This window comes from Leptidea sinapis, chromosome Z (assembly GCF_905404315.1).
Source record: "Leptidea sinapis chromosome Z, ilLepSina1.1, whole genome shotgun sequence".
Lineage (NCBI taxonomy): Eukaryota > Metazoa > Arthropoda > Insecta > Lepidoptera > Pieridae > Leptidea > Leptidea sinapis.
In genome coordinates this window covers 10,535,007-10,555,183 of record NC_066312.1, presented here as the reverse complement: position 1 = coordinate 10,555,183, position 20,177 = coordinate 10,535,007, and the positions used below count along the sequence as shown (strand labels likewise).

The 20,177-nt window shown below is 33.3% G+C and overlaps 3 protein-coding genes and 1 long non-coding RNA gene across 4 annotated transcripts in view; 3 read left to right on the top strand and 1 right to left on the bottom strand.

The window, feature by feature from the left end:
• LOC126979105 (uncharacterized) overlaps positions 1 to 2,750 on the top strand; it is a 104,331-nt gene extending 101,581 nt beyond the window's left edge. The window contains exon 3 of the long non-coding RNA XR_007732751.1: positions 2,622 to 2,750. This is a non-coding gene — a long non-coding RNA (uncharacterized LOC126979105). The remainder of the gene's footprint in view (positions 1 to 2,621) is intronic.
• A 947-nt stretch (positions 2,751 to 3,697) lies between these two features.
• On the bottom strand, positions 3,698 to 5,692 carry LOC126979056 (uncharacterized). The gene is made up of 3 exons (XM_050828241.1): positions 5,351 to 5,692; positions 4,594 to 5,259; positions 3,698 to 4,372 (listed from the first exon to the last, which is right to left on the bottom strand). Exons 1-3 carry the CDS (start codon positions 5,535 to 5,537, stop codon positions 3,747 to 3,749), a joined length of 1,479 nt encoding a protein of 492 aa, XP_050684198.1. The 5' UTR covers positions 5,538 to 5,692; the 3' UTR covers positions 3,698 to 3,746.
• A 7,135-nt stretch (positions 5,693 to 12,827) lies between these two features.
• LOC126979098 (OCIA domain-containing protein 1-like) lies at positions 12,828 to 15,191 on the top strand. Its single transcript, XM_050828312.1, has 3 exons — positions 12,828 to 13,039; positions 13,729 to 13,855; positions 14,395 to 15,191. The coding sequence occupies exons 1-3, from the start codon at positions 12,962 to 12,964 to the stop codon at positions 14,589 to 14,591; spliced, it is 402 nt and encodes a 133-aa protein (XP_050684269.1). The 5' UTR covers positions 12,828 to 12,961; the 3' UTR covers positions 14,592 to 15,191.
• A 121-nt stretch (positions 15,192 to 15,312) lies between these two features.
• LOC126979085 (OCIA domain-containing protein 1-like) lies at positions 15,313 to 19,417 on the top strand. The gene is made up of 6 exons (XM_050828291.1): positions 15,313 to 15,529; positions 15,596 to 15,722; positions 15,818 to 15,980; positions 16,769 to 16,920; positions 17,512 to 17,620; positions 18,762 to 19,417. Exons 1-6 carry the CDS (start codon positions 15,455 to 15,457, stop codon positions 18,847 to 18,849), a joined length of 714 nt encoding a protein of 237 aa, XP_050684248.1. The 5' UTR covers positions 15,313 to 15,454; the 3' UTR covers positions 18,850 to 19,417.
• Positions 19,418 to 20,177: the final 760 nt, after the last annotated feature.

Genomic DNA, 20,177 nt, shown 5'->3' with positions numbered 1-20,177 from the left:
TGAAAGTTTAAAGCTTTGTTATAAACAAAAATCTAAAAATAAATTATATTTATCTTTGTAAATTGTTTATTATAACTAAAAAAGTTATATAATATAGAGAAACTCCAGTCCGTTTGGTAGAGTTAGCGAGCATAAAGCGGTTCCATGCATTGTTCATACTGTGTTCCACTGCTGACGAGGGAAAGGTAGGTAAGAGTGGAGCTTGTCTCCCATATTGGTTCTCAGGAGGCACGTCCTTTCGTTGCCTGAGTAACACGTCAATCTCTCGCTCCGCTATACTCGGAGCAACAGTCGACACAGCCAACTCTACAACAGTATTGGGAACCGATTAAGAAGACTGTAGTATAGGACAGTAAACGAAACAGTAAATTGTTTGTAAAACTTGAAACAAAAGCTTGTTTTCAAAACTAGTTATAATATTCACAAAACAAAGAAACAGTATTTTTAAAATTACAGTATTTTTCATTGTTAATTATGTTTTAATGTGACTCTATTTTAATTACTTATATCAAGCTACCTCCATACTTGATAATTATTTTGTAATAAAATTTAGGTCATTATATAGGGAATATCATTTTTTAGACACTTAAGTAAGATTATTTGAATAAAAACATTTTCCAACAATTGTTGAGAAAAAAAAACTACAAAATCGATTGCTCGGTGTCACGCGCTCATCTGTAAATATGAAACGAAATAGCAATTTGTTTTACCAGATTAATTTTCTGAAGGATTTGTATCTATAGCCGTGACTGTATTGAAGGATTGGCAAATTACTTAGTTAGTACGATAATACATAAATTGTAACTAAATTAAAAATAAAAGCCCACTGAGTTTCTTGCGGACGCTCTTCTCAGATCTGAGGCATGGAATATCGAATGGGTGGTGGAATAGGTAGTTTTTGACGTTCAATAAGTGATTTAAAATCCTATTCTGAGTAAAAATATTTGAAGTGTATAGTTGAAATGGTGAAAAAATACTAAATAGAATGACATGAGACATGAGAAGACATTTTTGCTATAAATATATTTTAGGCGTTTATAGTGTGTTTATATCACACTTCAACAACCTTGGTAAGTTAACAACTTGACCGATTTTTGGATTGTCTCATTTAACTATGCTGTAAGACCTTCTCACGGGAGAATAGGATACCGTGCCTCTTATAAATACGTTGTGTTCTCACATGACAGAGTGAGAATTTAATCACGACGAGGTTAGTAATATGAAATACATCAATGCTCTGTGAGCGAATCTCCCACTGGAATCTACCTCAGTCGACTTGAGTCCACTTAACCCGAACAGCCCGTCTGTGTCTGTAGAGTATAATTGAGTAGAGATGTCTTTACCCTGGTTAGTATATACTAACCACATGTAGATATATAAATATAATATAGGATGTCCCAAAATTTAACGTCTAGCTGAAACGAAACGATAGGATGGTGAACATCATCAAATATAACGCTGCCGCGGCACGCTACGTTCTACTCGTGCGTTGTGGTCAACAGTCTTAATTTGTTTTTGGGACAAAGGCTGATACACTTAGATAACAATTAGTTGATTACACTAATGTATAACTACAAAATAGTGACTATACAATAAATACCAGTAACAGACCAATCAGAGGCGGCCTCATAAACTACAATAACATTACAATGTGTACACGGGTACACTACAAACCAGGCCGTTAAATTGTAAGAAATGAAGACGATTGACAATCTACCGGGTTATTATATCACGGCTTTGACAACATACCAACGACATATAATATATTATATTGGCAGTTGAAATTACATGACCCAGTGAAGTTTGTAACTATATTTAAAACAAATTATACCTCAAGAATCTGTGATTCGATTTTGATTATATAAACGCGAAATATTTATTCACATTTATCAATTTCATTCGACTTTTATTGCAATAAATAGCTTCTACGAGCTCAGAGCACAAACATACAAACCAACAAACAGACAACAAAAAAATGTTTTCTTACGTTCTGTTACTTATTTCTCACTTCATCCAGTTATTATTTTGAAGAGTCCTCAATGAATAGATAGAGATGAAGGTTTTAAGAAAAATATTTTAAACAAAAAAATAGTTAGTGCCTTGCCTACTGAGCTTGAGGTCCCGGGTTCGAATACCGGTAGGTGCAAACATTTACATAATTCATTTATTGATCAATATGGATACTTGTTTCAGAGTCATGGATGTTTATTTGTATTTGTATATGTTTAAGTAAGAAATTCGTATTAAATTTAACGCTTTCTTGCAACCTTTAGTACAGGCTAATCCTAGTTTGGGGCAAGATAATTTGCTTAGAATTTATACGTCAAGATTTTATATTATCTGTGGTCAAGATAGAGGCCTCTTGCTGCTATACAACCGATGAAAACAGACCAGGTTTACAGTAATAAATAATAAAAATACAGTAGTAGTGTGCGTGGCAAGCTATCTTAGACTCCCGATTTGTATGTTATTTTATGTCAGTGTGAATGCATTGCACAAAATTGAGGTTAACTGACAACCTCAATTGTTCAAGATAATTTTTGTTCAAGTATTGTTCTTAAAGAGAATCTAATTATTATACAATTAATATTTAATATCGCTCTCGTCGATTTCGTTTTCAGAATCAAGAACCAAGTTCGTCACTTCTACAGCTTCAGCGGACAATCCCAGCTTATTCTTGGTATCAACTGCGTCTTCGCGAACTGATCTAATGATCAGACGAAAGAGCAATCATATTGAGGATATCTCCAATATGCTCGCAAAATTAATTAAAGATGCTTGCCAGGCAAACGACAAGTTTTTTACACGAAAGTTATACGTAAATGTGAAAGTTATTTTCTTACATAATATTACTTGTTTCTGTATTTTAACAATAATATGAATATATTTATTTCTCTAAAAGATTTTGTTATATTTTATTCTAGCTGAAATTTTTTAGTTTATAAGTAGTAATAAAATGACAAGAATTAATATCGTAATTGTGTAAACAGCTTTATAATAAACATTTTTTTAGAAGATAATATCTTCTTGATAGATAGGTAGTATATGTCGGAGAATTAGAATATAAAAGTAATATGGCCTGTATGATTATATTCTACTCTGTGTATTAGGCTGAACTGATGGCGAATGTCATCTTTCAAAGTGTGTTTGAAGTTGTCACTGTGTACGTCAATGTCGGTGACGTGATTGAAGTTAGTTATTGTTGTCCATCAGTAGAGCGCTCATTGAGAAGTCGCATTCGTCTTCAAGCTAGCGCCCGCGCCGGTTGTGCGCACTGATCGACTTAAATAACATGGTGGATACCAACATCATGACGCCCGATTTTAAATCCAAATAAATCTCCGAGATATATGTTATCCTTATATTACATTAACATATATATTTGACATCGCGAACTTTACCACCATTCATTATTTTGTCATATCTTAAAGGGTTTCAGTGCGTTTTCGTAGAAAGCTCCCAGATAGCTTATTTTTTCAGACATCTCCATATACAATATCAAATCAAAAATCAATCCAAATATCGTTAATGTACTAAAACCTTCATCGAACTTGCTATTCAAAAGCCCGCTGAGTTTCTTGGGCCCGTTCTTCTCAGGTCTGAGGCATGTAGTTTATGACTTTCAAAAAGTGATTTTTCGTCCTATTTTGAATAAAAAATATTTGAATTTGAATAAAAAAAATGCTGACAAAAAAAATTATATTTCAAATTGTGATCACAAAAGGTACATAACACAAATGAATTCCTCAGTCAAAGACCCAAGCAGAACTTAAATAAGAAAAAAAAAGAAGTAAGGAAGGAGTTTTTATCCATGCAGCTTCATTCAACAGAGAAACATCGATGTAGTCGCAAACCATATCGTCCCAATTGTTGATCAGCTCATGAATATTCTTTGCATTTGAGAGCAACTTATGTCGCATCAGCTTCTTAGCTCGGGCAATACGTTCAGGTGTGTCTTCTGATATTTCTCGTGGTCTCAAACGCTCTACTTTTGACTGTGGTGGCTCAACCATCACCATTGTTTGCATGCGCTGCGTAACAAGCATAAGTACGGGTGGTTTTGTCGTTATCGTAACGTTTGGTAATATTTCTTTTCTCTGTGCTTTTTTAAGAATTGACAGCTTAGATTTCTCAGCTAAAGATAGTTCAGAACTCCCACTAACAATACCTTTCGTTATTATTACCTCTCCATTGTTAGTTGTTGTTTTACCAAATATCGACACTTTAGGAATAATAGAAGATTTAGTAATTGAAGCATCTATTGGGAAATTTTTTCTGTAATTATTAGAGTCTTCTGGTTCGTCTGGAAGTTTAGCCCGACGTAACGGCCAGTCAATAATTGGTCGAGCGCTCGGAGCCATGAATTCTCTCACTGGGCACACACAAATACAACAATTATTTACAAGTAGTTTTTGACGCACACATTACACAAAATAAACTTAAAAACAGGTAACGATTTTTGTTCACATTATTTAAAACAACGCGCGTTATATTAACATTTTTTTTAAATATGTATTTTAACATTACCGTATTATTAGAATAATGTACCTTAAACTGGGAATAGAATGATAATTAATGCTTATAATATGTTACCTGTTGTTCGATGAAGAAGCGCTGGCATTTTGTTTTTGATTCTCTCGACCCTTTTCATATCATTGTATTGATCATAATCTGCGTAACCTTTACCAGCTCTTCGTTCATTTGGTTTCAAACGGATGTCATCGTCTTGTGCTGGTTGTAGCGCTCGAGGCTCATCCAAGTCCCATTTTCTCTTTTCATTGTCTACCCTCTCATCTACATCAAATACTTTTTCAGCAGTCAAGACGTCCTCGCTATCAAGTATATCGGTATTCTCTCGGTTCCTTGTTTTTCGTCGTTTAACTTTTCTATTATTTACAATATTATGGCGGTGCACAGTTTTCTTTTTTTCCTTAATATCCCTTTTGTTTTCTAGCATGTCCTCCTCGATTCCTTGTAAATGGTCATTATAGGGAACATCTTCGTCGATAAATCTACTTCGGCTATTTTTAGAGTAAAGTTCATCTTTAGTATCTATTTTCTTACGTCTATTGTGCAGTCTATTAGAATCGTCTCGACGTCTAGCATATAACTTGTGTTCTTCATCTGGCGTATTGGAGTACTTATATAAATCTTGACTATTATAATCTTCTACAAATGCTACTGGTTTATTTTTCTTACGCTCTTTATGCCATACATCACCGACTTCTCTTTCGTGTTCTATATTCTGAGCAGCTCTTTCTGGAAACACCGTAGTATTATTTCGGTTGTTTAATAAAATCACTACATATGTTAAAAGCAGTAATTGTAAAATGTGATTTGAGTGAATTACCTCTTCTTTCATCTTCGTATGAATAGTCGAGAGGTGGCGCTGAGATGTCTGATGGTCGTTCTGAGTAATCATCTCGTGAATCTTCGTTATGCATATGATAGTCTGGCATACGTGCGCTGGAGTAATCATCATAGCGTTCTGCGCTACCAGCAGTACAGGCGAGAGCTATGATCAGCGCCAATTCCATTCCAGAATTTAAATCATCTATTTTTTTTCAATCTAGTATTTCTTACGGTATTCTAAGATGGAGAAGCACAAGATGTATTAAATAAAAATATTGCCATACTTTACAAAATCTTAACAAAAAATTTGATTTTCCGATTTGACAGTATTTGTCTCATATTGACGGGTATCAAAATTGATCATAAATTTATGACTTTCTAGTCACTGATTACTATGGTATTGTAAAAAAGGTCGTCTAAAAAATATAATTCTAGTCTGTTAAATACAAGCTTCATACTTTTGACAACTCACACCGATGAAGTTACGTATTTTTTTAGTCAAACTGCCATACAGATAATTTTGTATTGTACATGACTACATGAGTATAGTGATGTGCCACGCATGACGAAGAACCACAGGCTATCAACAATCGATTTTGAAATAAATCAAAAGTAATGTAAATAATTGTTATGCATAAGTTCTTTATTGACAAAACAAAAATTACTAACTATACTGATTGCAGGTCAGCTCTACACTGTCAACTATTATTCTAAAAAATATAATTTAAGGGAATCAAAATTGAAGCTTCAGTCAGCCAATCGTCCTTCTGTCAGTCAGGCATTTTGTAACAAGTATGAGTTCTGGCACCACCCCGTTAGTGCTTTGTATCTTAGATGATTTATATGTCTAGATAGAGTCTCTTGCTGTCAGACAACGGATAAAAACAGGCCAGGAATATTAGTTTAGTGTGCGTGACAAGCTACGTCTTTCACTCGCGAAAATAGATGATAGTTTCAAATTCAATTATTTTCGACGTTTTCACAGCTGTCACAGTCTAAAATGATCTAAGCTTTGTATACGATTAAGAAAAGTTTTCAATATACCTAGTACTGTCTTCGTTTATTATATTATATACTAGCTGAGCCGGCAAACCTTGTTTTGCCATATAAATTATTTTAAGGTTTACACCGTTTCTTGGACATTGCAATATTACTTTATTTTTCTAAAATAAAAGATTTTTTCTTAAATAAACCTAGGCCTAAGTTAGTCTTTATTACATCAGCCACCTGCCAAGAAAAGTATCGTTCAAATCGGTCGAGCCATTTCAGAGATTAGCCGGAGCAAACAGACAGCTAGACAAAATAAAATATAAAAAAAAATATTTTCGTGTATGTACCGTATATATTATATTCATATACATGTAGTAATTATAACATTACATACGTATGTATCAGAGATTTCGACATATATTTATATGTTTGTCATGAAAAACTATTTGATAAATGCGCTTAATATGGTATTCGAGGTCTAGCAAATGACTGGCTTAAAAGTTATCTTTCAAACCGTACTCAATACGTTGAAATTACTAAATTAAATAATAAACAAGAAGTAATACCTTATCGATCAGAACTTAGACTTAAAACAAAAGGTGTACCACAAGGAAGTATATTGGGTCCACTTCTATTCATAATCTACATAAACGACTTACCTAGCATTACTACTAATAACTGTACTCTTTTTGCTGATGACATCTCTATTGTAATTAAATGTAACAATGAATTGACATATGATATAGAAATTAATAAAACAATAAAGGACACAATTGAATGGCTTACTGAAAATAACCTGACTGTAAATATAAAAAAAACAATGTATATGCAGTATTATAATAAGAATGGGAAAGGAAAAGATATTAATGTTAATTATCATAATGAGAATATTAAAGAAGCACAACTTGTCAATTTTCTTGGTATTTCTTTAGACAGCAATTTGTCCTTCAAGTCACATGTTGACAAAATTAGCAAAAAAATTAACCAACATGTATTTGTCCTCAAACGCGTATCAAAAACAATAGGTGAAAAAACAGCGCTAATGGCATATCATGCATTCGTGGTTTCAGCTTTAAGATATGGATTGGTCATATGGGGCAACTCGGTGAGCATAGGGCATTTATTTATTGGACAGAAGAAGTGTATCAGGGCGGTTTGTGGAGCCGGCCCCCTAGATTCTTGTCGACCGCTATTTAAAAAATTGAAAATTCTGTCGCTGCCATGCCTATACATTTATGAAATAAGCCTATTTGTTCAAAAACATATGTGTGATTTCTATACAAAAAAAAGCCAGAAGGTTTTAAATACAAGGTATCCAAATAAACTCATAATGCCCTTCTGTAGAACTGCATCTTTTAGTAGAAATTGTTTCAGCATGTCTGTGAAAATATATAATAAATTGCCCAATGAATTGAAAGATTTACCGTTCAAAGTTTTTAAAAGAAGACTGCATCAGTGGTTAACAAATAAGTGCTTCTATAGTTTAAATGAATTTTTCAATACAAAATGAATTGGTCTATTTGATAATAATATATGTAAATTAATATACTTTTATGACATTGAATTTGTGAATATTATACATAGGTACTAAATGAATTATTAAGTTATTTACGTCTCATATTATAATATTATATAAGTATTAAAATTTCATTTTATAAATATTATTGATATCATTGTGAAATCCGACATGTTTCAATATAACAGTACGATTAGTGTTTAGACAATTTTGTAACATATTTTGCATGTCAATTGACGAAACATATTGGATTATCCATTACATTGTTAACACCTTAAGTACAATGTTTCCTGCAAATAAATTTCATTTCATTTCATTTCATTTCATACTAGCATTTATATATTTAAATAAAATATTCATTTATTGCGCTATCGTACACAAAAATAATAATTTCTATTAATATTAATATAAATTATGCCTGGTAGAAATCGCTCTTAAGCGATAAGGCCGCCTATTGCTTTTTGTAGTCTCGATTTTTGTTATGTTCAATTATTTTGTGGTGTGCAATAAAGATATACTTCATTTCATTTTCATTTCATTTCATAAATTAAAAATATTAAGACTTCAGAACTATCAAACTCAGGCCAAGACAATTATTCAACGCGGCTTCAATGATCGAATATATCCAACGATTAAACACTACCCCATCCCTACAGCGAACTGTCAAAAGTATAAAGCTTTAAGTAACAGGCATAAAAGGCATTTATTTTTTCGAAAATTGATTCCTTTAGAATTCTTTTTGATGTCATTTCTATAAACTACCGCTTCGGAAACAAATGATGATGAGAAGAAGAGGCGCAGGAAACTCTCCCAGCAATCTTTTTTTGCGATCGTTTTAATAAAAAGATATAATATTGTACTTTCATTGCTTTTGCTATAAAATAATATTAATCTAGTCCCCACAGTAAAGTACCGTACGTCATGATGCTGTGAAAACAACTGAAGTACAATAATCTAGAACAGAACAAAACATCAAAATAATATTTATGTAAACAATTTGTTATGTTTTTTTGAAGTGATAACCCTCACTTCTGGGATTGATTACACAGATAAAACTATAAACAAAATTTTATGAACAATGCGGGTGCGAGTGCTCTTATCTTATGTAATGAAATATTATTTACTGAATAATTTGTATAGCGAATAAACCTATAGGTATTATTTAGTCAAAAAAAATTTAAAGTCCCCGATATGAAATCCACTATAAATTATATACTAAAACCTTCTCCGAAACACGCCGCATCTTACGGTATATGTATTTTTCCGATCGTTTTAGTGGAAAAAAATGACTCACAAGTTAGTATAATGAAGTACCGTACGTCCGTAAAGTACCTATATTTAGAAGTTCTTACTTTACACTCCAACTCTTCCAAGTGACCAGAGCGGGTCATTCGATACCAAACAATAAAATAAAGCCATTTATCTTCGCATTTGATATTTAATAAGAAAAACCTCACTACCCTGACATTTTTTAAGATTTGTGGTCTTCTTGTCCCTCTTGCTTTACTTACTGTCATACAGTAAATATATTATGTGAATTCTGTATACAGAAACGAATAAATATTAAATAATTCTGTTTCGTTTTTCAAGCAGTTGCTCGGCTTACTTATTCAAATATAAAGAGAAGAAAATATAGTGTCGACTCAGACTTTACAAGAAACCTGGAAAAATATCTCACGAAAAAGTTGTTTTACTTCTTTTTTGATACAATAGCTCCTCTTGCTGTTATTGCGAATTTGTTGGAAGTTTCAAAAGTGCTTGTTAAAAGTTAAAAATAAGTGATAACGAAGAGTTTTACACAGAGTTCCTCGAACGTTGTGAATTTTTCTTGTTAGAATCACTACAAATACAAATTTTCTCGCCCTCCGTCCTTACCTCCCTTATTTTTACAGGCTTTTTATTAGCTTCACCTGTATGTATGTTTGTTTGTAACAGACTCATATGGGCGCGACTTTAACCCACTTGAAACGTCCAGATTATGGGTACCACAACGGCCCCTATTTCTGCCATGAAGCGTTAATGTGTTTCGGTCAGAAGGGCGCCGTAGCTAGTGAAATGTGCAAACGAGACTTAACATCTTACGTCTCCAGGTGATCAGTCCAACTGTAGTGCCGCCCAGAATTTTTGGGTTTTTCAAATTCAATTAAAATTTTAATGGGCAGGGCGTATCAATTACCATCAGCTGAAAGTCCTGCTCGACGCATCCCTTATTTTTATTAAAAAAATGACGCATATACTGTAACTAATAGGCTTATCTCATTTTTTATACGTCTAGATAAACAACTGCAAAACGGCGAAATAAATTGAGAAAACCTCTTTTTTCGAGCAATGCACGCACACTTACACAAGTGACATACATATCGCGAATGTAAGACGTAGCTTGTCACGTACACTAAACTAATAAACCTGGCCTGTTTTCATCGGCGGTCTAGAAGCAAGAGGCTCCATCTGGACGTATAAATTATATAATCTAAATAGACCTTAAAAAATATCTTGTATTCATATTATGAAATGCTAAGAAAGTTTTGCCTCAACCTATAATCATAAGAAAGCTTTTCTGATTATCAGAGTACAGGTAAACTTCATTTTAATTTAATTAATTCTTAGTTAACTCAGCTCCTGTCGATAATATTGTAAAACAATTTTACCCTTAACAAAATCCAAAGCTTTGAAAGTTCTTGAAAGTTGTCGTGAATGCAAGGCAAATATTTTCTCCTTTTGTCCTTTGAAAGCTTCTTGAAGGATTTCAGTACACTTCAACATTATTTGAAAGCCGCAATTCAGAGCAAATAATTATATTTCCGCCTTACTGAGAAGTAAAATTAATTTAATTTAAACGCACTCGGTCTTAATATCATACATGTGGTTTTTATTTATTCACTTATGTGATATGTATATATCGTATGTATTTACTATTGCCTACCTAAAGGACGGAACAAAATTATGAAGTTCAATCGGCTTGCGATCTTGTAGTACCCACAAATCGGAGATATCTCGGCATTTGGTTTGGCTATAGAGATTTGATTGAGATTGCTGTTTTCCCAAAACTTATGTCTGACTTTTACGGTGTTATTACAATAAATTAATTTAAACATGGCTGCTAACTATAACAATGTCAGTTTGTCTTTATCTTACCTTTGACAGTACTTAGTAATTACATGACCGTGAGAAGTAATTTTAAACTTGGAGTTACTTTACACTGCTTTTATTAAGAAGACATATTGAGATTATTTGCAAGAGTAACACCTGTTTCTTCACTGGGCGCAGAGTATAGGTAGGTCAGCTTACCAGTGGGAGGCTCCTTTGGACAGGATGCCGGCTAGAATATGGGTACCACAACGGCGCTATATCTGTCGTAAGGTAGTAATTTGTAAACATTACTGTGTTTCGGTCTGGACGGCGCCGTAGCTAGTGAAATTACTTGGCAAATTAGACTTAACATCCTATGTCACAAGGTGACAAGCGCAATTGTAGTGCCGCTCAGAATTATTGGGTTGTTCAAGAACGACACTGCATTGTGATGGGCAGGGCGTATCAATTATCATCAGCTGGACGTTCTACTCGTCTCGTCCCTTATTTTCATTAAAAAAAACTGACACTCAGGCCCGGAGCCCGTGAATGCTGGTGATTACTTGTTCACAAGTTGTGTGCTGTCTTACACTATTTTTTTGAATAAAAACGATTATATTATGTGGTACCTAAAATAGCAATTCATTGTGGGGAATTGCTCCAACATGCATTGTTAAGTCGACAAAATTACTGGAGATACCGTGTACTAAAGCATGCAGGGTTCTCTCGGAAAATTATCGACCAGTGCCGAAAGAAAAAAATTCTTGACAAAATAAAAGTGTTTTCAAATTTTATTTGTGTATTAATCCCAGATGTGAGGGTTATCTTATCACTTTAAAAACATAACAAATTGATTAGATTTACAAGAGCAACATCACAAGTCAATTTCCTAATATGCAAATATTGGGGTTGAGCAGGTTATCAACTGTAAAGTAGATCCTGTACCTAGATGAAGCCACAACCTGAGAGTGGAATAAAACATACAATATTCTATGACGATACATCACTCGAACGGTTAGCTCAGTTGGCAGAGCACCGGCACTGAACGCCAGAGGTCGTGGGTTCGAGTCCCGCATCGATCATAAAATGTTTGTTTTCAAATTTTATTTGTGTATTAATCCTAGAAGTGAGGGTTATCACTTAAAAACATAACAAATTGTTTAGACTATTGGTAGTAAGATTGGTAGTAAGGTAGACCTAGACTCTCATAATATAATTATAATACTCTAATAATACAATAAAAAAGTCAACGTCAAAAGTCGTTTACTTTAGTTTTATTTATTTAGAGCTTAGACTTTATTTAGAGTCTAACAGATATATTAGATCGTTAGTGATCTTCTCTCCATCCAGCCTAGTGAGCAGGCGGTCCGAGGTTCGAGTCTCCTTCTGAGACGCCCGCGCCTGTGAGCTACATTTTCGGCCTCCAAGGCCCCCGCCCGCTACGCTGTAAAAGCCTTCAGGGCTATCAGCACAGAGGAGGTTTTTAGTCGGTAGGGGGTGTTTACACCTGAGCCCGACATATGGGCCCCGTTTCGGGGTCTTCAATACGTAAATGTATTTTACTCATCTCGAAAAAAAAAAATATTTAGAGCATTGGTAACAAGACCTTCAACTCAAACCAAAATACACTAAAAGAAATATATGAATATAAATATTTTTTCAATATACTCGATAACCTAAAAGAAAAACAGGTTTTGTAAAATAAATGAAAAATTCTTGATATAGGTTAGACCTCCATTTTATGACTTGTCAAAAGTAATACAGACAGAGCCTATCAAATTAATTTATCACTGAATAGGTAAACAGCAGTATAGCTACAGATTAAACATTATATTTGGACAAGAAAATTCTCAAATACTACCTCCCAGCCAGATGTTTAAACGACACTGTCCATAAACAAAAAAATAAGTGAGCTCTGACAGACCATGGCCACCATTAACAGTACCTAATTTATGTTTATTTTTTATTTTCAATACATAATGATTAAATATTAACAATTTCCGTTTAAACAAATACGATGTAAATTCATTCGTTATGAGTGGGAAAAAACATGAAGATAAGCCCTGCACTGAAGATTTATGTCCACCCACACGCAACGTTACTCACCCATTGGTAATGATAATATCAGAACTATATACTACATATATATACTACCTTTTAAATAAGCATAATTCTAGAAAAAAAATGTGTTTTTTCCCAAAGCATTAGAATATACGAAAGAGAAACCGCAGGAACAATATTGCCTACTGCTTAATGACGTAATATTTTAATAATTTATATGTACTTATATATAACTAAGTACCTAATATTATGATAACACGTGTCGTTAAATAAGTGCAATATATCCAACAATACAAGGTAGCGCTAGAAGACGAACTATGTATTATCAAGTGTTCATCAGATATCAGTAATGCGACATCAGCTATTTTATCCGCAAAATTAAAAATTAAATATGTAATATGATTAAAAAGATCAAGTTAGCTATACAATTTTCTTAATTTAAAGGAGCACTTATGAATACGTAACCTTTTTAAGTTTGGATATGCTGTTATTTAAGACAGTGTTTCACTGAACACTTTGTGATTGTGTGGCGTTGTATTTAAAGCACGGTCGAAACACAACTGAACAAAAACACTGCCTAATAAATGCGTAGGCAGAGTTTTGCTTCAGATAATTTTTGAGCGTGATTGTGAGTCTAGTTTTCGGTAGATGATCATGCTTAACACGTGGTGGGCCATGTACATATTTTATCACTTATATTCTTTAAAGAAACTATGTTTTCAACATCGTGTACCTTGCAGAGATACTACGAGTTCACAAATGAAGAGCTTAAGGCGCTGGAAGAATGCGACCAAGAGAGTTTCTACCAACGCTGTGTCCCTCTTAGCACACTATTTGCTACGGCCACATACGCTGCTGTTAAATATGGTTAGTAGCTTGTATAAACTATTTAATTACTAAACTATGCTACTATTTAGAAACTGGATACATTGTTGTTTGTTTGTTTGTTTGTTTGAACGCGCATATCTCTAGATCGATGATTCAGATTTAGAAATATTTTTTTATACGAGTGCCAGATTTGTCAAGAATGGGTATTTTATATTGTGCCATACCTCTCAGTTAGACCTAAATATCGGTTTTTGTGAAGTAAATCGGAAGAAATAGAAAAATATATATTAATCCTTTGTACATCATCTAAAAAAGTCGGGATACGATTTGCCTATATCTCGTACTTAAGCCACAATAAGTACTTTAATACAAATGTAATGAAATTATGCGCGAAAAGAACTGTTTGGCACATCTAGTCACCTAGTGTTACAAAAAGCATCTCTTTTGCCATAACAATGCCACGAAAACTTCATAGAAGTAAGATATTATACGAAATTCGGGCGATTAACTTAAGCTGTATGTGTGTTTTGTCGTTAACATTCCTGCCTAAACTTACTTCTGTGAATGTTTTCTTTTAGGGGTCCTGAAGCGAAATCCACATTTTGGAGCTGTGCCTAAGGTTTTGACGGCGATATTGTTGGGTCACATTTTTGGACGGATGTCTTACTTGTCATCATGTGAACTTAAATTGAGAGAGCTTCCACCAAACAGCCACTTAGGGAAAGTAATGCGGAATTATTACCAAGAAAGATATCCGCCGCCTCCTAAAAAATGAACTGTAATTTATAATATTTCACAATATCAATTCCAATATATATGTTTGTTTTTAAAAGAAACTTGTTTGCATTGGTTTATGTTTCCTCACTAGCAAACAACAAACAAAATTTTCTGTATTATTAGGTCCAGAGCAACGTTAACCAGAGAAAGAAAGTTGATGATAACCGTGGCAACCAAGTAAACAGAGAGTGCGTTTCTGCGTAACAAAAATGCGTCTAAGGCCCGGTATCCATCAAAGCGACGAGGAGATGTATTTTAATAATCCATAAGATTTCGATATTTGCACATCTCCTGTCCGCTTATCTTCTTCGGAAATGGATCAATCGAAGAGGACAGGAGATGTCTCATTTATCTATAGAATTTTATGGCGCGACGAAGCGGAGATACGTGAAGGCGGGCGGGCGTGCCTTTTATAATATTATATGAGACTTCTTGTGGAACATAGGCCTAAGAAGACATGTCTGGATGTTCCATCGACAAAATTGATTCATGAACCACTTTGCTGATAATTCTTTTAAAACTATAAAAACAGGTTTTTATTTGCACGGAAAAGATATTATGACAATAATTGGTGGACTGTTACCTCTTTAAGTGTTAATAATCTAAGATTATATCAGATACTTCAACGTCGATGTGACATGCCAGACGCGTCATTTAATGTGTCAGTGTATAAGTAACACTCATGACGTAAGTCAACACTTTAGTAGATTAAACTCTAAAGATTTGTCAAAAGAAAGCATTGATGAATGTTGATGATATCAGTTTCGGAATCCACCGGTTGTGTAATAATTAAAGAAAGCGACTAGGCGCATAATTTGTTTATATGCACGAATGTTATGGTAAAAAAAACAGTTTATAATAATGACTGATCAAAACCTTTTCGGCTATGAGGGCGGAGGTCAAACTGAAATTGCTCCAGGCAGTTCCAACACAAAGGTACTAGGTTGTGACTTAGAAATACTATTATGTTTATGCAGCTGTTATTAATTATCAGATTTTTAGGGAGCCTACAAGTTTACACCGGAAGAATTACAAGTGCTTCAACAATGTAACAACGAAAGTTTCTTCAAGCGTTCGTTGCCGCTAGGTACTCTGTTAGGTTTGGGGACTTTCATGGGTGTACAAAAAGGTGAGGTTTATCATATAAATCCTTTTTTACGGTAAGGAATTACAATTAATATGACCTCATTATGCAATAATATATCTTTATTTACTGATTAACAGGTCATTTCAAAGCAAGTCCTCGATTTGGCGCCTTTCCAAAAGTAACACTAGCCGTGATTGTGGGGTACTTCCTGGGCAAGATTTCTTACCAGCGAGCATGTGCCGAGAAGCTCATGGCTCTTCCTGGTAGTTACATTGGACAATTACTGAGAGACAAAAAAAGGTTAATTAAATTTTGTCCTAGCTTATTGTACTTAGGTACTAACCTAAGTACCTGTAGAAATTGGTAATATGATTTCTAGTTGTAGTTACAACAACATTATATAAGTTGGAAGTTTATATACACCAGACATTCCTTATTAACTTGAATAACTATTTCTGGAGCAAAGGCATACACTTTAATAGCATAGATTTGTATGTTTATCCATCCCTTAATAATATATGCTGTGAGATGTGTTACTTTTTCTACTGAAATATTAAACATCAATAATAAGTTATGTTATACAAACATAACATTGTGCAACAACTTAAGTATTCTTGAAAATTTTTGCTGTATTGGGTTGAAGCCAAGCAAACACTCTATTATCATTTATTTAATTAAATTTTACAATTGCACAACCTAATTTTGTCTAACCAAATTATCATTGCTTAATTTTTTTGATATCATAAAACTTTACATCACTGTTCTTTTATAGAAAGGTGTTATCTTTATGAGGCCTAATTCTGCCTTGAAGCAGTAACGCGTAAGCATAACTGTTTTGATCTGAAGGATGCCTTAACTAGTGAAATTACTGGACAAGTGAGACTTAATATCTTATGCCTCAAGGTGACAAGCACGTTGTAGTGTGTCTCAAAATTTTTGGGTTTATCAAGAATCCTGAGTTGCACTGCACTGTTATGGACAGAACATATCAATTACCATCACCTGAATGTCCTGCTTGTCTAGTCCCTTTTTGTCATTAAGAAATAGATACTTTATTACTCTTCATTTTCTGAAATGTGTTTTGATAGTCCAAGCAGAAGTTATCAGTCATCTGCATCTATGTTTGGAGCATCTTCTGGAGATATTTACTCAGATGCTGGACCTGGCAGCTCTCTCAACCTCGACACAGACCGACCTTTATTCAATGAGGACTCATATCATCCTCCAGACTCTGACATTGGTATGTGTAAATTATATTTATTTAACACACAGCTATCAAACACAAATATAAAAAATAATATTATTGACTAATTCAATAATATTATTTTATTATATTAGTTTGTTGTCATTAATATTTTGGTGTTAGAGCACCAAAGTGATTCAGGGAATTGCGATAATACTTCTTAATCAGATGTGGTTGAAGTGTATAAAGCAATCATATAAATTATAATGACAAATATCTAAAAATTTATTGAGGAATCTAGCTCGGAAATCTGAAGAATATTTCTTTTTCATGTGACAGACTTTTGGCTGCCTACTAAGCTAAATACTAATCTATTTATCTCAAAACTTATTGAGGCACTCACATATTAACAATTACATGCTCATGCGATATTCCACCTCATATCACAGATGTCAGCCATGTTCCAATCCATCCCATACTACACCATACTTTGTTTTGTGATGCAGTCACTGTTACAGAATGCTTTTGTGAAAGTAAGGCTATCTGCCCATACAGTGAATACTATACCATTTGATTTTTATTAAAATAACAATTTATTTAAAAAAATATTATCTCAGATAATTTTTCAAGCTATTATTAATTATTCAGGTTCTGCACCTGGCAGTCCAGAAAATTCCCCATCAAAGACGCTTTCCTATGAGGAGTTACGGCGTAAGAATAGAGGGGATTACAATGAATCACGCCAGGAACCATACAAGTAAGTGTTGTATACTACTACATATTATTATTATTATTATATCTATACATATTAAAAGGCATAAAAGGCATTTATTTTCTCAAATTAATTCCGTTAGAATTCTTTTTCATGTCATGAATTAAATCCTCATGACCCAATATTTGTTGCTCTACTCCTCAGAACTGGCTTGATCAATCATAATCTATTTTTATACCACAATTTTTTTTATTAATATATTATAAACTATAAAAAAATATTAAATTGATGTAGTATGCAACTCTTTATAGCATCTCAACTTATTTTGTTATTGAAAATTGTTGATAAATTAAAATGAGGAAATCAATTTTATTTTGCTATATATATTATACATATATAAAAATGTATTTACAATAAAAGGTTTGGGAAGTTTGCGAGCAACTATTTATTCTTTATATAACCAACCCGGTGGGCAATCTATTAAAAAAATTTTTTGCAGCTGCATAGGTTTCGGCAAATTCATAAATACCATTTTTTGTTTAATACTGACTTAATGTTGTCATTGTTTGAATGATTGTAATACTACTAATACTAAAATCCTATGGCCATACAAATAAACTTGGTTTAAGTTTCACCTGATTAGAGAATATGCAAAATACTGACTATATCTCTGACAACACTCAAATACAATGATAATTCTGGAGTTTTCCAAATGTCAAGCAGCCTTGCAAATAAACATGGGATATGTCTGAATAAACCAACCATAAGCAATATATGAGTATCTACTTATAAACATTTTGCATATTTTTGGTTTATTCTCATGTTTCTAACTTTATACCAAGTTTATTTGTAAGGCTGATAGTGTTGAATTTGAAAATAATATCACTGCCACATGAGCCCTTAGTTAAAGTTGTTCAAGAAATTACTTTCTTGACTACATAATTTTAGACCTAACCAAATGAAATTTGATCTCCATAGTTTGATTAATCATTGTGGTTGACTTAGATGAAGATTTCATGGTTTTGTATTGTAATAAATATGTGCCACTACTCTAATTGTGATAGGTAGTATTATAAAAGTATTTGAGGCTACCAAAGGTCTTAATAAATGTTTAACACATATTTATTTTAACTAATCAATACAAGTATTCTTAGGCATTGTACCTATAACTTTTATATTTTTTCAGAATCCAACCAAACACAGCACCAATTGTGACAAGGGCACAACCTTCCCCTCAGAGCCCGACCAACAAGTATGGAGATACTATGGAGTAGAAACATATTTCAAGGTTATCTGAATGTAGATTCTATAGTTTATGTAACAAAGGTGGTTTTAGGGTTTTGTAACAAAATGGCAAATGTAACACTTAATGTCGCAATTCTGTCCATCACAAGCATCATAACAATATGGAAGGCACAAATTTTTGCATATAGTTGAATATTATTTGACAGTAATGTAAGTCTTAAAGTATGTTATTTATTTAAATTTCATCCATTTTAATCCATCTCAAAAATGCTTACCTAGATTTTAAGACATTTAATATTTTAATACTCTTATGTATTCTGAATTGATATGCATGTCTAAAAGATGGCTCAGACTAAGCATTGCTAATATTATATTATAGTAAAAACTTGCATATGCATGCTTACCCATATAATTTATATAATAACACTCTTTAAAAGTTTCTTTACTCAAATGGATCTCGAAGCATTTATTAGTATGATAAATTTTATAAAGAAAAGCTTTCAGTTGTTACACATGCACTTTTATTGTCTTCAGTTGCCATTAAGTTTCAATCTGTATAATCATGTAAAGCATTATAAATAAAGTACATTAGATATTTATTGTATTTTTTCTTATAACATTAAAATGACAAACAGAAATCTAGTAGGTAGACATTGGACATGTATGTTACCAGTTTTTAAATGGATCTACACTGGATGTAATGTATAATATCTTCTACTGCATCTGTATTTATGTTAGGTATGTTAAAATATAAGAATATTAATTAATTAAAATCCGAAAAGGCTAGTTTATTATTATATGTTTTGGTTGCTATAGCGTCTTTTATATAGTTTAAGGCTACCCTAAACTAAACGGGTAATTATAGCCGAGCTTCTGAGAGCTGGTGGTACTCCTATGCTTAAGATCCTCTGAAGCTTTTCAATTCCGTCATCTTCGAGTGTAAAACGTCGCAAGCATGGAACAGTATACTGGTACTGTTCATCAAGAAGGGCGATACGACGCTTTTGAAGATCTTTAGACCCATATCGCCTATGAGCCATGTAGGTATATACGGCTTCCAGCCTCTCAAACAAGCCAGATTCCAAAAAAGCTTTAGCACTATAGACCACACACCTACGATGCTGCAGTAGACGGAGAAGTATAACCAGCCACTATGCTTAGCATTCGTGGACTACGAGAACGCCTTTGACTCGTTCGAGATATTTGAGATTTATAATATAAGAGATTTGATATATCAAAGCGTTGAAGTGTTTGTATGGAAATGCCTCCATGTCAGTCCGTCTCTATTGATTTGTATTTGACCGTGATGCATTATTTTCGATATCGTCTTTTCTACATTTATGGAAAAGGACAACAA

Bases quoted from the DNA above. Each gene is read 5' to 3' on its own strand.
- LOC126979098 (XM_050828312.1), top strand. From the start codon at position 12,962: ATGAGTGGGAAAAAACATGAAGATAAGCCCTGCACTGAAGATTTATGT. The intron at 13,040-13,728 runs GTAATGATAATA...TGTACCTTGCAG, and splicing joins GCAACGTTACTCACCCATTG to AGATACTACGAGTTCACAAA. The intron at 13,856-14,394 runs GTTAGTAGCTTG...GTTTTCTTTTAG, and splicing joins ATACGCTGCTGTTAAATATG to GGGTCCTGAAGCGAAATCCA.
- LOC126979056 (XM_050828241.1), bottom strand. From the start codon at position 5,537: ATGGAATTGGCGCTGATCATAGCTCTCGCCTGTACTGCTGGTAGCGCA. The intron at 5,260-5,350 runs GTAATTCACTCA...CGGTGTTTCCAG, and splicing joins ATACGAAGATGAAAGAAGAG to AAAGAGCTGCTCAGAATATA. The intron at 4,373-4,593 runs GTAACATATTAT...GTGTGTGCCCAG, and splicing joins GCTTCTTCATCGAACAACAG to TGAGAGAATTCATGGCTCCG.
- LOC126979085 (XM_050828291.1), top strand. From the start codon at position 15,455: ATGACTGATCAAAACCTTTTCGGCTATGAGGGCGGAGGTCAAACTGAA. The intron at 15,530-15,595 runs GTACTAGGTTGT...TCAGATTTTTAG, and splicing joins CAGGCAGTTCCAACACAAAG to GGAGCCTACAAGTTTACACC. The intron at 15,981-16,768 runs GTTAATTAAATT...GTGTTTTGATAG, and splicing joins TTACTGAGAGACAAAAAAAG to TCCAAGCAGAAGTTATCAGT.